The sequence below is a fragment of the Fringilla coelebs genome, assembly GCF_963513975.1.
Source record: "Fringilla coelebs genome assembly, chromosome: 5".
In the NCBI taxonomy this organism is placed as follows: Eukaryota; Metazoa; Chordata; class Aves; order Passeriformes; family Fringillidae; genus Fringilla; species Fringilla coelebs.
The window spans coordinates 1,594,795-1,611,491 of NC_140033.1; the positions used below are offsets into that span (position 1 = coordinate 1,594,795).

Below are 16,697 nucleotides of genomic sequence, written 5' to 3' on the forward strand. Positions count from 1 at the left end.
GCTGGGCAGTGTCAGCTGCTTCCTCTGAATCCTGAGGGCACCTTCAGGATCCTGAGGCAGGAAGAAGTTCATTTCTCCTGATAATGGGGCAATAAATTCTCTTTCTCTGAAAGATTCAGGTGTCCTGTGGCTGCTCTCTCATTGCAAGTCCTCTCTTTAAAAAAATTATCCTACATAGCATAGTTTCTATTTTAACCTTTTGTTATAACCTAAGACTATATTTACCACACTACTTAAGAGAATTAGTAAAGCATGACTTTCTAACACAGCACATATAATATTCATTTTAATATTTGCAAAAAGCCAATCATAAAATAGGCATTTTTCACCTCCACCCAGGATGGAATGAAGGAATTTTTTGGGGTGGGAAAGGACCTTTAAGCCCATCCAGCGTCCAGGGACACCTCCCACTGTCCCAAGCCACATCCATGCTGGCCTGGGACACTGCAGGGATGCAGGGGCAGCCCCAGCTGCTCTGGCAATCCCAGCCCAGCCAGGAATTCCTCATTGCCAAGATCCCACCCCAGTCTCCCTCTCCCAGGGAATTCCCTCCATTCCCAGCTCTCCCAGCCTGGCATTGGATCCATCCCCACCCTGACTCTGCTCTAGGAAGGAATTTTGGGATCTGGGGGCTTCACTGGCAATCTCAGCACTCCAGGAAGGGTCTCCCTTCCCTTTTCCATCCCCACCTTCCATAAAAATCCCTGGGGATGGATTCTGAGCCTCCTTGATCCCAGGATGGTTTGGGTGGGAAGGGACCTTCAATCCCATCCCGTTCCAATCCCACCATCCCAGCCTGGCCTGGGACACTGCAGGGATGCAGGGGCAGCCCCAGCTGCTCTGGCAATCCCAGCCCAGGCAGGAATTCCTCATTGCCAAGATCCCATCCATGGCTGCCCTCTGGCAGTGGGAGCCATTCCCTGGGTGCTGTCCCTGCAGGCCTTGTCCCCAGTCCCTCTGCAGCTCTCCTGGAGCCCCTGCAGGCTCTGGAATGTGCTGGAAGCTCTCCCTGGAGCCTTCCCTTCTCCAGGGGAGCACCCCCAGCTCTCCCTTTCAATAATAATTATTATTTTGAGCAGCCAAAGAATTCTTTGGCACGGCATCCTTAGGAACTGCCTCTAAGTGGCGTTTTGGGGTCATTAAATAACCCCAAAAAGTCAATTACGGGCTGCTCCTCGCCACACACCGCGCCTCCTCCTGACGCCACCTCAGCGCCGCCATTACACCCTTCAGACCAGAACTACAACTCCCATCGTGCCCCGCGGCGGAGCGACAACCGGGAGCCACGCTTAGGCGGCGCGGAGCCTGCCGGGAGTTGTAGTCCCCGCAGCGGCGGGCGGGGAGCGAACTACCGGCGGCCGGAGGAAGCGGGGGCGGCGGGGCCGGAGCCGGGGCCGGGAGCGGGGCAGAGTCCCGGGATCGGGATGCGGCCGCGGCCCGGGACGCCGCCTCGTTGCCCAGAGCGACGCCATGCACCCGGCCGTGGCGGTGGGGCTGGTGTTCGGCGGCTGCTGCAGCAACGTGGTGTTCTTGGAGCTGCTGGCCAGGTGCGGGGCCGCGGGGAGGATTTGGGGGGGATGAAGGGTCAGGGGAGCGCATTGCAGTGGGGTCGGGGTGAGGCCTCGGGGGGTGTGAGGGGACGGAGCGGTGCCGGGGTGGCTTGGGGGGATTTGGGGGGATTTGGGGTGCAGGGATACCCGCGGCTGGCCCCGAGGGGGTTTCACCCCTCAGGCCTTGGTGCCCCTCACGGAGGAGCGCGGAGCTGGATCAGCGCCCCGTGCCCCGCTGGATCGGGTTTGGGGTGTTTTGGGGGTGTTCTGGGGGTGTTTTGGGGGTGTCCCCTGGCTGGGGGCCGTGTCGGTGACCTGTTCGGGCACGGGCATGTCCCCTGTCCGCTTCCCATCCCGGGTAGCGCTCAAATCCCCGGCACAGGACAGGAGCTGTCCCCGGGGCCGGCAGGGAATGTTTCCCTCGCCTGGAAGTGCGAGCCTGGAATCTTGGAATGTTTTCACCTGGGATCGTCACCCGCTGCAAAGTCACCGAGTCCCCTTGAATTGCCACCTTGGAGGCTGATGGTTTTGGGGATCTCACCTTTCTCACTGCCCTGATGTTTTTGGGGATCTCACTTCCTCACCCTGGTGATTTTGGAAATCTCACCTCACCCCAGTGTTTTTAGGGTCTCACCTTCCTCACCCCCCTGATATTTTTGAGGATCTCACCTTCCTCCCTCAGCCTGATAATTTTGGGCATCTCACCTTTATCACCCTGATATTTTAGGGGTCTCACCTTCTTCACCCTGATGATTTTGGGGATCTCACCTCACCCCAGTGTTTTTGGGGATCTCACCTTCCTCACCCCCCTGATGTTTTAGGGATCTCACCTTCCTCACCCTGGTGTTTCTGGAGATCTCACCTTCCTCACTCACCCTGATGATTTTGGGGATCTCACCTTCCTCACTCACCCTGATGTTTTTGGGGTCTCACCTTCCTCACCCTGATGTTTTTGGGGTCTCACCTTCCTCACCCTGGTGTTTTGGGGATCTCACCTTCCTCACCCTGGTGTTTTGGGGATCTCACCTTCCTCACTCTCCCTGGTGTTTTTGGGGGCCTTACCTTCCTCACCCTGATGATTTTGGGGATCTCACCTCACCCCAATGTTTTTGGGGATCTCATCCTGTTGATTTTGGGGATCTCACCTTCCTCACCCCCCTGATATTTTTGAGGATTTCACCTTCCTCATCCTGGTGTTCCTGAAGATCTCACCTTCCTCACTCACCCTGATATTCCTGGGGATCTCACCTTCCTCACTCCCCCAGGTGTTTTTTGGGATCTCCCCTTCCTCACCCTGCTGGAGGAAGGCTGGAGGGTTTGGGAAAGGGCTGCTCAGAAAGCCTGACTGGGAACAGAGCGATGCCTGAACTGGTTTGGTGTGTGAAATCCCAGTGAGTCAGGGTGGGGCTGCACCCCCTGAGCCCTCAGTGCACTCCAGCTTCCAAAACCAGCCCTTAATCCCTCCCAGCCCATCAAAATCCCAGATTACAAAGGAAGAAGGGGCTGTAAAATCCAGCAGTTGGGATCTTTGCTCCAAACTGGCACCACAATCCCTGGATAAATCAAAAGCAGTTCCTGGAAGAAGGGAGCTGGTGTGAGGAGTTGTTTTTTCTCTCAGGGATTACTCCAGTCTCTGCCTTTCCTGCCTGGCTGGTGTTGCAGGGAGGAATGAACCCTTTGGAAGCAACAAAAAACCATTTGGGTTTGGCTTTTTTTGCCACTCATGTCTCCTCCAAGCAAACCTTAAACCAAAACATCTGACCCTGTTCAAAGACTGAATTATTCAAAGGTGACTGAAGCCCAGAGGAGCAAATTCCAGAAATCCAGTTGCAGACATCAAGGAAAAGCTGCTTTTCACACAAAACCTTCTTTCAAGCAGCACCTCTCATCCACTTTCAAAATTCCTCCATTCCTAACAGCTCAGCTCCTGTGCCTTTTACTTACCCTGCTCACCTTTAGTCCCAAAATTGGGATAACACCAATTATTTTGTTGGGTTTTGGAAGGAAAAGTTCCTCCTGCAGATGAATATTGATATTCCCAATATCCCAACTCTGACATTCCCATAAGAAGCAAAATCCTGGAGCAGGATCTCAGGAAAGTGGGGAGTAGCAAAGGTGATGGGGAAGAAATTTGCTCAGGATTTCTCTAAGGAAAGCAAAGGAATAAGAAATGTTTAGTCTGGAAATGCCTGAGGGCCCACAAAAGGCTTGAGATGTGTGGAGAGGCTGCAGGGGAGAGGAGAGAAACATTTCTGCTGGGCTGTGGAGGCAGAACAAGAAATCTCCAATTTCTTGATTTCAGGGGCTAGAATTGCTGTGGAAGGGATGTAAATCAGGCCCCAAAATCAGATTTTCTCCAAGTGGTGAAGTAGGAGAGTGAGCAGGGAAACTTCTTGCTGGGAGGACTCTTAGGTTATGTACAGCTGAAGTAGATCTTGGGTTGGTAGATGCAGATTGATCTCATCTTTCATCTCTGAGTGAGGATTGTGAGCCAGAGGAGGATCCCTTTCTTAGCTGGGTCTTATCAGCCAGCACAGAGCCCTGAGTGCCAGCACTGCTGATAAAGTGGGGTCACATCAGGGCTCTGGGAGCTGGCAGAGCCCAGCCTTGGCTTGGCCCAGGTCTCCTTGGGATCCCCTCTGAGGTGAAAGGCTGCAGATAAGGCTGCAGATAAGGTTTGCAATCCTCGAGCTTCTGGCTCTGCTTCAAGGCCTCTTCTCTTTCTCCCAGCAACTTTTGAACCTTTCAGCTTCGGGGTTGAGCTTTTATGGATAGGGAAGTTTTATGGGTAATTCTTCTAGGAAGAATGTAGGAATTGGCAGGTGGGCAGAGGGAAGTGGCTCATCCCTGGAAAAAGCAGAGAAAAGGGGATTTTTCCAGGTGCTCTTGGGTCAGCCCAGCATTCCCCAGGTGGCTGCTGCTCCTGAGAGCTCTGTGGACTGACAGAGGAGAATTTGGAGGAGACAGCTTGGAAATTCCTGGTTTTTTCCAGGGCATTTCCCAGCTTGAATCCTGCAAAACTGCATCCAGGGACAGCGTGTTCCATCAGGAGCAGGACTCTCCCAGGAATGCTTGGCCTCAGTTTCTGTCTTGCAGCAGAAAAAAAAGGGAAAGATTCCCAAAATCCCTCCATTATCTGCCCTGTCACTGCCTCCTCTGGGCTTCTGCTTCCCAGGAAATCCTTCCTCGCTCCCTGGAGCTCCTTAGGGAGGCTTTGTTGGAATTCCCTGGTGTGGAATTCCTGTTCCCACAGGATAAACACTCGCTTTGCTCAGAGGTGGTGACATTCCCGCAGCCCTGGGTCCCTCTAGGGGGGACAAAAAGGGACTGGGAGGGTCCCTTTGGAGCTCTGAGAAAATTTGGTGGATTTTGAAGCCTGCTGGAGTTGGTGCCTCATTAAAAAGATCCATGGATGTCACGTGGGATTTCTGCCAGGACTTTTTTGGGCTCCTGTGAGGAGTTTTGGTCCCTTCTAGAATTCACAACCAGAGGGTTTTTTTTTTTGCATCCAGAAATCCCAGGGGAGCTGAAGCTTTTTTAGAGGAAATGAGCAAATCTGACCCAGGGACACTCTGCCAGCACAGACCTGACCTTGGCACTTCCCCCCTGCAGCAGGAATGAGCAATATTGAATTTCCAGCTGCATTTTCCCCCTGGAAAAGCAGATTACCTCAGATTTCCCAACCCCTAACAAACACAGCAGCTTTAGGAAGGGACAGAGTCCTCCCAAAGCCACTTCCCGTGGGAAAGAGGGAGATCCAGCCATTTTTTCTTTCACTTCCTGACCTGACTGACCTGTTCCTCTTGGGAAATGTTGGAGGAAACACCCTGCAGGAGTTTGCACAAGCTCAGGTGAATAAACCCTGAATAAAGCCTCTCCAGGGTGGGTCTCTTCTGGGAAAAGGGGTTGGATTCTGGGGAAAGGGATTGGATTCTCACTCTTTTGTTGGATGCCAGTGTTAGCCCTGGGTGGATGGCTCTGATGCTTGTCTCTCCCTGCCTGCAGGCAGTTCCCAGGATGTGGGAACATCGTGACCTTCTCCCAGTTCCTGTTCATTGCAGTGGAAGGTTTCATCTTCGAGGCCAACTTCGGCAGGAAGCGCCCGGCCATCCCCATCAGGTACCAGTCCCAAGCTCTTCCCAAGCAGGAGTTGCCTGGATCTCTCTTATCTTCAAAAAGCTTTTCATAAAATGGATTTTCCACTTGTGCTGTTGAAATCCCATCCATCCTGCAGCATCTGCAGAGCCACGTTGGGCAGCTGTCAGGCTGGATTAAATCCACACTCATTTAACAGGAATTTTTAATGGGAAGTTGCCATGAGATCCTTCCTTGTCACAGGAACAAGGCAGAGTTTTGCACAGGGAAGAGTTTCTTGTGCTTCCAGAGCTTTTTATCTCTGGGATTTGGTGTGGTGGGAGTGGGGAGGAAGAGTTTTCCTGGAAAATCACCCAAATTCACTTCACATTTCTCCACTGGTGACAAATCTGAGAGCTCTGCTCTGCTCCAGACCTCTCTGTGTATTCCTGAGGGGTCTCTCAGCATCTCAGGGAGGTTCCTGGCCATCTCCCAGGCATTTTTCCATGTTTCAGGAACTATTTCATCATGGTGGCCATGTTCTTCACCGTCAGCGTGGTCAATAACTACGCCCTGAACCTGAACATCGCCATGCCGCTGCACATGATCTTCCGCTCGGTGAGCCCCCTCCTCCTCCTCCTCCTGGGGCTCCCATTCCATCCCTTCTGCTGGAATTCTCCCTGCTCCATGTGTCCTGAGAGCACCAAACCCCTGTGCAGATCCTGAATTCCAGAGCAGCCTCGCTCCAAAGCTCAGCTCCAAAGGTTTCACTTTATGGGGTTGATCATTAAATTCCAGCTTAATGGACAGACAGGGAAACAGGCTCAGACAGGCTTTGGAACTCCAGAGCTGACCTGGGGAAGTGGCAGTGACAAAACCAATCCCAGACTCTGGTTGGCCAAAGGGATCCAGCTTTCCCTGCCACCAAGTGGTTCATGTTCTGGTCTTGAACATTGCAGGTCAGAGAGCCTGGATTTGGGATTTGGGATTTGGGATTTGGCCTTATTCCACCTGCACAGGTCTTTGCTTTGAGGAAAAAAAAAAAACATTAAACTGCATTTTACCTTAAGTGTGGATGAGTGCCAGATCTTTTAAACCCCAAGGAAATGGAGCCCCAGCTGTTGGGAATAACAGAATCTCCTCTGGGGATGGAATATCTGGAATCAGGAGAGGTTCAGCAGGATGAAATCAGCCCACACTGAAGGAGGCCTGTCCCACAGGAGCTGTGAGGGGTGGTTCTGCTCCTGCAGTCAGTCCTGGAGCTGGGCTCCTGGTCCCAGTTCAACCAGTGGGATTTGGCCACCTTCTGAAGAAAAAGAAAGGGGAGGTTCCCCTGGCCAGGAGATCCAGTCCTTGTTCCCAAGGCACCCAGCTCACCTTCTCCCCTTCTCCTGGATGAAGAGACTGAGAATCATGGAATCACTGAGGCAGGAAAAGAACTTTAAACTCATGGAGTCCCCCCAGGCCCAGCACTGCCAAGCCTCCACTGCCCCCTGTCCCAGGTGCCACATCCACAGGGCTTGGAAATCCCTGCAGGGATGGGGACTCCAGGGCTGGGACAGCCCTTTCAGGGCAGGAGTTTTCCCAGTATCCTCAAGGAAGCTCTTCCTCCTCCCTGTCAGTTTTACTGCTCCAGACTTGGAGTTTCTCTTGGTGTTGAGGCATCCCCACAGTTTGCAGTGTCCCTGTGGGATGAGCATCCCAAGCTGGGGAGTTCTGGCCTGCTGACCTCATGGTTTGGTTTTCCTTTCTGTTTTTTTTTTGTTTCCCCAGGGTTCTCTCATAGCAAGCATGGCTCTAGGGATCATCATCCTGAAGAAAAGGTAAATCACAAACTTCATCTCTTCAGGGAATGCTCTGGATTAAATCCTGCTGGCTGTTTTGTGCCATCACTTTTCCTGTTAAATATTCTGATTTTAATGATGGAAACTGGGACAGAGAGCGTGGCACAGAGGCTGGAATAGCTCCTGCTGCATTTCCACCTCTCCCTCCTTTCTTGGCTGGAATTTTTGGGCTGGGAAGAGATTTTTCCACAGCTGCAGCCTCTGTGTTCACTGCTGGCTCTTCTGGAAGAGCTGCTGTGCTGGCTGTGGCCAGGCTGGAGCTCAGTGCCTCCCTTCTGCTGGGTACTGTGGCTCCAGCAGTGCTGATAACACGCTGATAACATGTTGATAACACATTAATAACACGCTGATAACACATTAATAACACGCTGATAACACGTTGATAACTCTGAGCCGTGCCTGCGCAGAGTCACGGATAAATTGGGAGAAATCTTGGGATGAACTGGGAGAAATGTTGGGAGAAAAGCTTCTTCAGGTGCTGGGCTGGAGTCAGCTGGCCCTGCCAGGGTCAGGAGGTGGCAGTGTGCCTGCTGTCCCAGGCTGGGAGCAGGGATGCAGGGAAGGAGGGGATGGGGGTGAGGCAGGCAGGGTTGGTGACGTGTCCCTTGTCCCCCGTGCAGGTACAGCGTGTCCAAGTACAGCTCCATAGCCCTGGTGTCCCTGGGCATCTTCACCTGCACCTTCATGTCTGCAAAGCAGGTGGTAAGGATGGGAAGGGACAGGGAACCTCAGCAATTCCCTTTGCCTCTGTTTTCATGGACATGTGAGGTGTTTCCTACCTCTGCATCTGCTCCCCAAAAGCTTTTCCTCCTGCTTTTATTTTCCTGTGGGATTTCATTGAATTACAGGTGTCTCTTCACCTGTTCACACTGCTTTTTGCTGGGAATAAATCTCTTTTTTTGGCCTCAGAGGCAGCTTTCCCTTGCCTTGTGTGGCAGGCAGGAGCAGGTGAATCCTAAACAAAAATCCATCAGAAATCTTCCCTCTTTCCATCCCACAAGAGATTGTTGCCTTTCAGGCTGGATTTTTCCTGTTGTCAGCCAGCCTGACCCTTAAATAAAGTGCCTGTGCTTGGAGAGCAGGGGGGAGGGAAGCAAATCCACGTGGAACACGCTCAGAGCTTTTCCTGGGTCAGCCCCCACTGCCTGACCCTGTCAGCTGATGACAAAAAAATGGCACAAAGTGGTGGCCAAGTGAAAATTGGCTGCACTTAATCCAGCTCAGAGAGGTTGGAAATGAAAGGGAGCTGTCAAAGCTCCAGATTCCCCATCATTTCAGAGCTTTTTACCCTCGGGGTGGCTGAGGGAGGGCTGGGCTCTGCAGCCTTGGCTCTGAGTTAATCCAGATCAGCTCCCAGCAGGGCTGGGCTTTGGGCTGGAGCTGACACTTGGGGCAAAGGGGAATAAATCTGATTTTGCCTGAAGCACGGGGAGAGGGCTGAGGCAAGTCCAGATGGAGTTGTGCCCTCAGCCTGATTTCCTCCAATTCTTGGCCATAAGCCTGGGTTTAGGTCTGGTTTTAGCTCCTGATGGGCTGGGCCAGGGCTCTTATTCCTTCCTAGAGAGTTATCTCTGGGAATGGGGACAGGAACCTGGGAATGGGGACAGGAACCTGGGAATGGGATGGGAGCACAGGGATCTGGGAATGGGGACACAGGGATCTGGGAATAGGTACACAGGAACCTGGGAATGGGGACACAGGGATCTGGGAATGGGGACACAGGGATCTGGGAATGGGGCACAGGAACCTGGGAATGGGGACACAGGAACCTGGGAATGGGGACACAGGAACCTGGGAGTGGGGACAGGAACCTGGGAATGGGCACACAGGGATCTGGGAATGGGGCACAGGAACATGGGAATGGGGACACAGGGATCTGGGAATGGGGCACAGGAACATGGGAATGGGCACACAGGGATCTGGGAATGGGGCACAGGAACATGGGAATGGGGACACAGGGATCTGGGAATGGGGCACAGGAACCTGGGAATGGGCACACAGGGATCTGGGAATGGGGCACAGGAACCTGGGAATGGGGACACAGGGATCTGGGAATGGGCACACAGGAACCTGGGAATGGGGACGCGGGGATCTGGGAATGGGGACACAGGGATCTGGAAATGAGGACACAGGGATCTGGGAATGGGATGGGAGCACAGGAAAATGGGAAAGGGGACACAGGGATCTGGGAATGAGGACACAGGGATCTGGGAATGGGATGGGAGCACAGGAAAATGGGAAAGGGGACACAGGGATCTGGGAATGGGGACACAGGAACCTGGGAATGGGGACACAGGAAAGTGGGAATGGACTGGGGACACAGGGATCTGGGAATGGGGACACAGGGATCTGGGAATGGGGACACAGGAACATGGGAATGGGATGGGGACACAGGAACCTGGGAATGGGGACACAGGACCCTGGAAATGGGGACACAGGACCCTGGAAATGGGATGGCAGCACAGGAACCTGGGAATGGGATGGGGACGCGGGGATCTGGGAATGGGGCACAGGGATCTGGGAACGAGCTGGCTTTGGGGGCTTTAAAAGCAACACTGATTATTTTTGTGGTTAAAAATTCAGTGTCATCAAAGCAGGCCGTTCCTTTCAGGAAAAAATCCTGATTTGATCAGACTCTGCCACTTTTTTACTGGAATCTCTGCATTCCCTGGAGCAGACTGGGAAACCTGGGGCTGCTCCCAGCCCTGCTCAGGCAGGAGGGAGGTCTGGGACAGCTGCAGGGACCTGGTGGCTCTGGGTGACTCTTGTGTCTCCCTTCAGGCATCTGACTCCAGCTCAAGTCAAGAGGATGGACCCCAGGCTTTCCTCTGGTGGTTGCTGGGTATGTGAGGGCCACATTTCTGGGAGACTGGCAGGATTCTTGCAATTCTCTTGGCAGAAGCAGCCCTGCCTGGAGCAGAGAGGGAGAGGGGCTGGGGCTGCTCCAGGTGTTCCTCCAGCACAGGATTTCACAGATGAGGCTTTATCTGTGGTTTTCTCCCTCCACCCTGGGTCTGTTGGGGGCTCTTTGGGAAACCTGGGATTGATGATTTTCAGTAGTGGCACAAACTGCATCCCTGGTATTTTTAGGGATCTCTTGGAGACCTGTAATCAAAGCCCAGATTCATTACCAGTTTTCTTACCAAGTCTGGGCAGTTTGTTTGGGTTTTTTCTCCTCTGAAAGCCAAATGTGGTGAGTTGAAGCTGCAGGGCTGTGCTTCCCTTGCAGGCATTGCTGCCCTCACCTTTGCCCTGCTGATGTCTGCCAGGATGGGGATTTTCCAGGAGACGCTGTACAAGAAATTTGGGAAGCACTCCAAGGAAGCGCTGTTCTACAACGTGAGTCCCCGGGGCTCTCCCTGCCCCAGGCTCCCTCCCACTCCTGCACTGGCACAGAAAGGAGCCCAGTGAGGAGCCTGCTCTGACCCAGCTGCTTTCCAGCAGGGAATTGGGGTGGATTCCCCTCCCCTGATCCCGCCCTGGGTTTGTTTCTCCCCCCAGCACGCGTTGCCGCTGCCGGGATTCCTGCTCCTGGCTCCCAACATTTACCAGCACGCCGTGCTCTTCAGCCAGTCTGGTGAGTTCTGTGCTGGGGCATCCCTGCTCCTGGGCATTCCCATCCTCTGCAAAACCCTCTGGGAAGTTCATTCCTGCAGTTGTGCGTCTCGGGGTGTTCCAGGCCTTTTGGATTTTGGGGAATTTGCAGGAAGGAATTCCTGGCTGGGCTGGGATTGCCAGAGCAGCTGGGGCTGCCCCTGCATCCCTGGGATGTCCAAGGAAGGATTGGAGCACCCTGGGATAGGGGAGGTGTCCCTGGAATGAGCTTTGAGCTCCCTTCCCACCCAAACTGCTCTGGGACTCTGGGATTTGGGACACTCAGAATCCATCCCCAGGGATTTTGATGGAAAATGGGGAGAGAAAAGAGAGGAGAAGGGAAGGGAGACCCTTCATGGTTTCCTGAGATTCCAAGTGAAGCCCCTGGGGCCATGAATGTCTTGGAGAGGAGATGGATCCAATGCCAGGCTGGGAGAGCTGGGAATGCTCCCCTGGAGAGGAGAAGGCTCCAGGGAGAGCTTCCAGCACATTCCAGGGCCTGCAGGGGCTCCAGGAGAGCTGCAGAGGGACTGGGGACAAGGCCTGCAGGGACAGCACCCAGGGAATGGCTCCCACTGCCAGAGGGCAGCCATGGATGGGATCTTGGCAATGAGGAATTCCTGCCTGGGCTGGGATTGCCAGAGCAGCTGGGGCTGCCCCTGCATCCCTGCAGTGTCCCAGGCCAGGCTGGGCACTGGGGCTGGAGCAGCCTGGGACAGGGGGAGGTGGCCCTGCCAGGGCAGGGGGGGAATTTAGGGAACCATTCCATAATTCCATGATTAAAGCCCGGGTTTCTTAGTCATTCCCACTCACCAGCCACATCCAAGAGTGATCCCTGGGAAGAGGAGTGTGGGAGCTCAGAAATGGCAATACCAGGACCTAATCCTCAATAAGGGATGTAAATATGGAACCTGCTGGGGTTGTTTTGCTGGTGCTCCCCAGGATCTGCTGTGGGAACAGAGTGGATTCCTCCAGCACGAGATCAAGACAGAGCTGTTCCCCTAATATTTTTCCTTCTTTTCCCTTTTTCCCTCTGGAATTGCAAACAGAAGGGCTGTGCAAGGCTGCAGGGAGTCCTGGGTCGTGGTTAGCCCTGGCAAGGAGAGAGGCTCCTCCAGCAGTGACCTCATCCCATCCTTTTCCCCTTTCTTTTCCCTTTTTCCCTGCAGAGCTGTTCCAGGTGCCGGTGATCGGCCTGACCCTGCCCATCATGTGGTTCTACCTCCTGATGAACGTCATCACCCAGTATCCTTTATCCCTGATCCCTGATCCCTGATCCCACCCTTGGTGGGCTGGCACAGCGGGGTTGGCGCTGCTTTCCTCTGTCCTTGGAGCCTTCCCTGCCCTCGGGAGCTGCTGCTGCTGCAACTCCAAAAATACCAGGAAAAGGAAGTTTTGTTTTTAGGTTGGACTTGATCTCAGAGGTCTTTTCCAGCCTGGTTTGTTCTGGGATTCTGGGACTTCTGCTCCATGGGAATGGAGGAGTTTGGAACTTCCAACTCAGCCCCGGCTGCTCCAGTGGGGGCATCTGGGATTTGGGGTTTCCCTCAGTTGGTAGTGTTCTCTTCCAACCCAGCTGATCCCAGGAGGGAATCTCCCCCATGCACAGCAGGCTGCCCATTCCCAAAGGGAATCCCAGTTTCCATCCCTGCTGTCCCTTACCTGCTTCTCCCAGGAGGAGGAAAATCCTTGGAGTCTTCTCTGCCCTCGGGAGCTGCTGTTGGTGTAACTCCAAAAATATAGGGAAAGGGAACTTTTGTTTTTTAGGCTGGGCTTGATGATCTCAAAGATCTTTTCCAGCCTGGTTTATTCTGGCATTCTGGGACTTCTGCTCCATGGGAATGGAGGAGTCTGGAGCTTCCCTTGGCTCCGTGGCAGGGATTGTCACCCTTTGCCAGCACAGTGGGGGAATTGGGAGATTTGGGATGTCCCTGAGTTTGATGTGTCCTGTTCCAACCCAGCTGATCCCAGGAGGGAGTTTCCCCCATCCACAGCAGGCTGCCCATCTCACTTCTCCTTCCCATTCCCCAAGGGAATCCCAGTTTCCATCCCTGCTGTCCCTTACCTGCTTCTCCCAGGAGGAAAATCCTTGGAGTCTTCGCTGCCCTCGGGAGCTGCTGGTGGTGTAACTCCAAAAATGCAGGGAAAGGGAACTTCTGTTTTTTCAGTTGGACTCCATGATCTCAAAGATCTTTTCCAGCCTGGTTTGTTCTGGGATTCTGGGACTTTTACTCCATGGGAATGGAGGAGTTTAGAACTTCCATTGTCCAACTCAGCCCCGGCTGCTCTAGTGGGGGAATCTGAGATATGGGATGTCCCTGACTTTGATGTGTCCTGTTCCAACCCAGCTGATGCCAGGAGGGAGTTTCCCCCATGCCCAGCAGGCTGCCCATTCCCAGGGACCATTCTCAGAGGTCTTTTCCAGCCTGGTTTGTTCTGGGATTCTGGGACTTCTGCTCCATGGGAATGGAGGAGTTTGGAGCTTCCAACTCAGCCCCGGCTGCTCTAGTGAGGGAATCAGATCTGGGGTTTCCCTGAGTCTGATGTGTCCCATTCCAACCCAGCTGATCCCAGGAGGGAATCTCCCCCCTGCACAGCAGGCTGCCCATCTCCCTGCTCTCCCCATTCCCCAAGGGAATCCCATTTCCATCCCTGCTGTCCCTTAGCTCCTGCTCCCAGGTACGTCTGCATCCGCGGCGTCTTCATCCTGACCACGGAGTGCACGTCGCTGACGGTCACGCTGGTGGTGACGCTGCGCAAGTTCGTCAGCCTCATCTTCTCCATCCTCTACTTCCAGAACCCCTTCACAGGCTGGCACTGGCTGGGCACTGCCTTTGTCTTCGTGGGCACCCTGATGTACACGGAGCTGTGGAGCGGCCTGGGGCCCCTCCTGGCACGCTGCCGCGGCCGCAGCCGGCCCAAGGAGCAGTGAGTCCCACCCAAGGAGCAGTGAATCCTGGCCCAAGGAGCAGTGAATCCCGGGATTTTGTGCAGGGATCTGTCTGTTGTTTTCCAGGGCAGAGCAGCAGGGAGCCCCCCCAGGGGGTGTTTTTGTAACAGGGAAGGCGTTGGCTGTGCCAAGCTCCTGGGAAAAGGGGCAGCCTCCACTGGGAATTGGGGAAAGGATCATGGAGAAACAGTCCGGGCATTTTTGCACGTTGGCATTATTTTAGGTGACCCCTTTTGCTTCCAAATTTTCCCTTTTTTTTTTTTTTTTTTTTTTTTCTTGCATTGGAATAACCCTTTCTAATGAGAAGCTGATCCAGAGCTTTGCTGGGATCCCAGCTTCCACGCTGTTGGCTTGGATCAGCTGGACCCTGAGCCAGTTTGGTGCCGTCCTTGAACCATCCCGGTGTCTGGAGCTGATGGCCGAGCCCCGTTCCAGTGGGAATCCCTGATCCTGTGCTGGATGTGGGATACAGCCCCAGCTGGAGCTTCCAGTCTGCCCAGTGCATCCCGGGTTTCCTCTCCCAGTTCTCCTCCCATCCCTTGGGATCAGCTCCTTGTCCCTCAGTGTCACCCCTGGCTGCTTTTCCTGGCGCTTCCCTGCAGTTTTCCTGGAGCAGCACCTTGTTCCCGTGGTGCTGCTGCTGTCCCTGCTCAGCTGGGACAGCTGAGGCGTCCAGGAGGGGTGAAGGGGGTTTAACAGCAAAGGAAAAATGATGGGAAAAAATTCCCAAAGTGATGGAAAGGCAGCAGCTCCCTGCCAGGCATTCCCTGAGCCAAGGTCACATTTCCAAAACTTACTCCCTCTGTTTTTATCAGCTGGCTGGGATAATCCCCTTCCCAGCTTTCCGTGGCCTCATCCTTGCTGGGAGGCAGAGTGGGAAAAGGCTCCATGCTGTGCTGGGAGCGCTGGTTTGGCCCCAACCCCAAATCCCAGTGTGGGAAAAGGGAATTCCGTCCCACACAGAGCCAGCCTGGTGCTGCCAGGACCTGCAGCTCCATCCCAGTGTCCTGAAGGATTTTTTTTCCCCAGTTCCCATTTTTCCTGAGCCTGAAGAAGCTGAATTTGAAGTGCCATGGGATTTTTCCAGGGATTTGGTTGATGGGGAGGCTGACCTGGTGTAGGTCAGATGTTGTTCCAGCTGTTTGTGGTGGCTCCAGGAGGGACCCAGAGAGAGGCAAAACCTTTATCCCTGATTTTCATCTTCACACAGAGCTTCAGATGGGGCTGGGGAGGTGGGGAAGCCAACAGAAATTTGGGATGAAGGATTTGGGGAGCAGGGAGTACCTGGTGAGGTTCCTCAGAGATCAAACACCACCGGGAGACAACGGAGCTGGAACTCGAGGTCTGTGAGTGTTAGATCCAGGGATTGTTGGATCCAGGGATTGTTGGATCCTGGGATTGTGGGATCCAGGGACTGCAGGATACAGGGATTGTTTTATCCAGGGATTGTTTTATCCAGGGATTTGGGATCCAGGGATTGTAGGATCCAGGGATTGCAGGATCCAGGGACTGTGGGACCCAGGGACTGTAGGATCCAGATTGTTGGACCCAGAGATTGTGGGATCCAGGGATTGTTTTATCCAGGGATTATTTGATCCTGAGATTGTGGGATCCTGGGATTGCAGGATCCAGGGATTGTAGGATCCAGGGATTGTAGGATCCAGGGGTTGTGGGATCCAGGGATTGGGTTATCCAGGGATTGTGGGACCCAGGGATTGTGTGATCCAGGGATTCTGGGATCCAGGGATTCTGGCATCCAGGGATTCAGGATCCAGGGGCTGAGCAGGGCTGGCACAGAGCTGCTCCCAGCTGTGACATTCTGTGCATCCTCTGGGTCACTCTTCCTCTCCAGGACTGTGCATGTTGTCCCCACTTCCCGTGGGACACGGGAATATTTGGGGGATTGGGGCACTCCTGTTTTAGGTTGTTTTTTTTTTTTTTTTTTCCATGTGCTTTTCACTCCCAACACATCAACCATGGGTTGTTTGTCGCTGTCAGGGGCATTTTTTAAACTTCCAGGTGTGGTGAGTGCGTGTGGAATATTTATGGAGTCACAGGAGTGGCAGCAATTCCCTTCTGCTGGAGGACAGAGCGGGAAAGGTCCAGGCAGAAGGGCCTTGTTAGCCAAAATTAATTAACCCCAGGCTCCCCCTCCAGGCTGGGGCTGCTGATCAGTTTGGTTTTAATGTTTGTGTGGAGATTAGAGCACCTATTTTTTAGCAGAGGCTGGAGAAGGGAAGGAGCCCGACCGCTTTTGGGGTGGCTGGTTGGGTTCAGGCTGGGGTTTGGGTTGGTTTTTTAAAGTGAAATAAATAAATCTGTATCCTCTTCAAGGCTCTTGGGTTTGTGTCTCATTTCATGGAAATGAAAATGAACGGAATCATGGAATAGTTGAGGTTGGAAAAGCCCTCCAAGATCATCCAGCTGTTCCCAGCAGTGCCAGGCCACCACTAATGAATGTCCCCAAGTGCCACCTCCACCCCCAGGGATGGGGACTCCACTGCCCTGCCCCAACCCTTCCCATGAAGAATTTTTCCATGAATATCCAATCTGAGTAACAACTCACCATTCTTCTCTAATATGAGAGAAAATAGCAAAGACCCAGCCTGGCTGGGTGGGGTTCTGGAGAAGACCCCACCACCAGATCCAAGTTTCCCCAAATCCAGCACCAGTGGGAGCCTGGAG

At 53.7% G+C, this 16,697-nt stretch overlaps 1 protein-coding gene across 1 annotated transcript; it reads left to right on the top strand.

Moving 5' to 3' along the window:
- Positions 1–1,373: 1,373 nt before the first annotated feature.
- On the top strand, positions 1,374–16,355 carry SLC35B4 (solute carrier family 35 member B4). Its single transcript, XM_084206363.1, has 10 exons — positions 1,374–1,547; positions 5,556–5,669; positions 6,140–6,242; positions 7,398–7,447; positions 8,089–8,170; positions 10,250–10,310; positions 10,698–10,807; positions 10,970–11,045; positions 12,232–12,307; positions 13,742–16,355. Exons 1-10 carry the CDS (start codon positions 1,471–1,473, stop codon positions 13,992–13,994), a joined length of 1,002 nt encoding a protein of 333 aa, XP_084062489.1. The 5' UTR covers positions 1,374–1,470; the 3' UTR covers positions 13,995–16,355.
- The last annotated feature ends 342 nt before the right edge of the window (positions 16,356–16,697 follow it).

What these genes read in the sequence shown, in the direction of transcription:
- SLC35B4 (XM_084206363.1), top strand. Translation starts at nt 1,471, where the DNA reads ATGCACCCGGCCGTGGCGGTGGGGCTGGTGTTCGGCGGCTGCTGCAGC. An exon ending in TGCACATGATCTTCCGCTCG is followed by an intron (nt 6,243 to 7,397) that starts GTGAGCCCCCTC and finishes TTGTTTCCCCAG; the next exon opens with GGTTCTCTCATAGCAAGCAT. An exon ending in ATCATCATCCTGAAGAAAAG is followed by an intron (nt 7,448 to 8,088) that starts GTAAATCACAAA and finishes TCCCCCGTGCAG; the next exon opens with GTACAGCGTGTCCAAGTACA.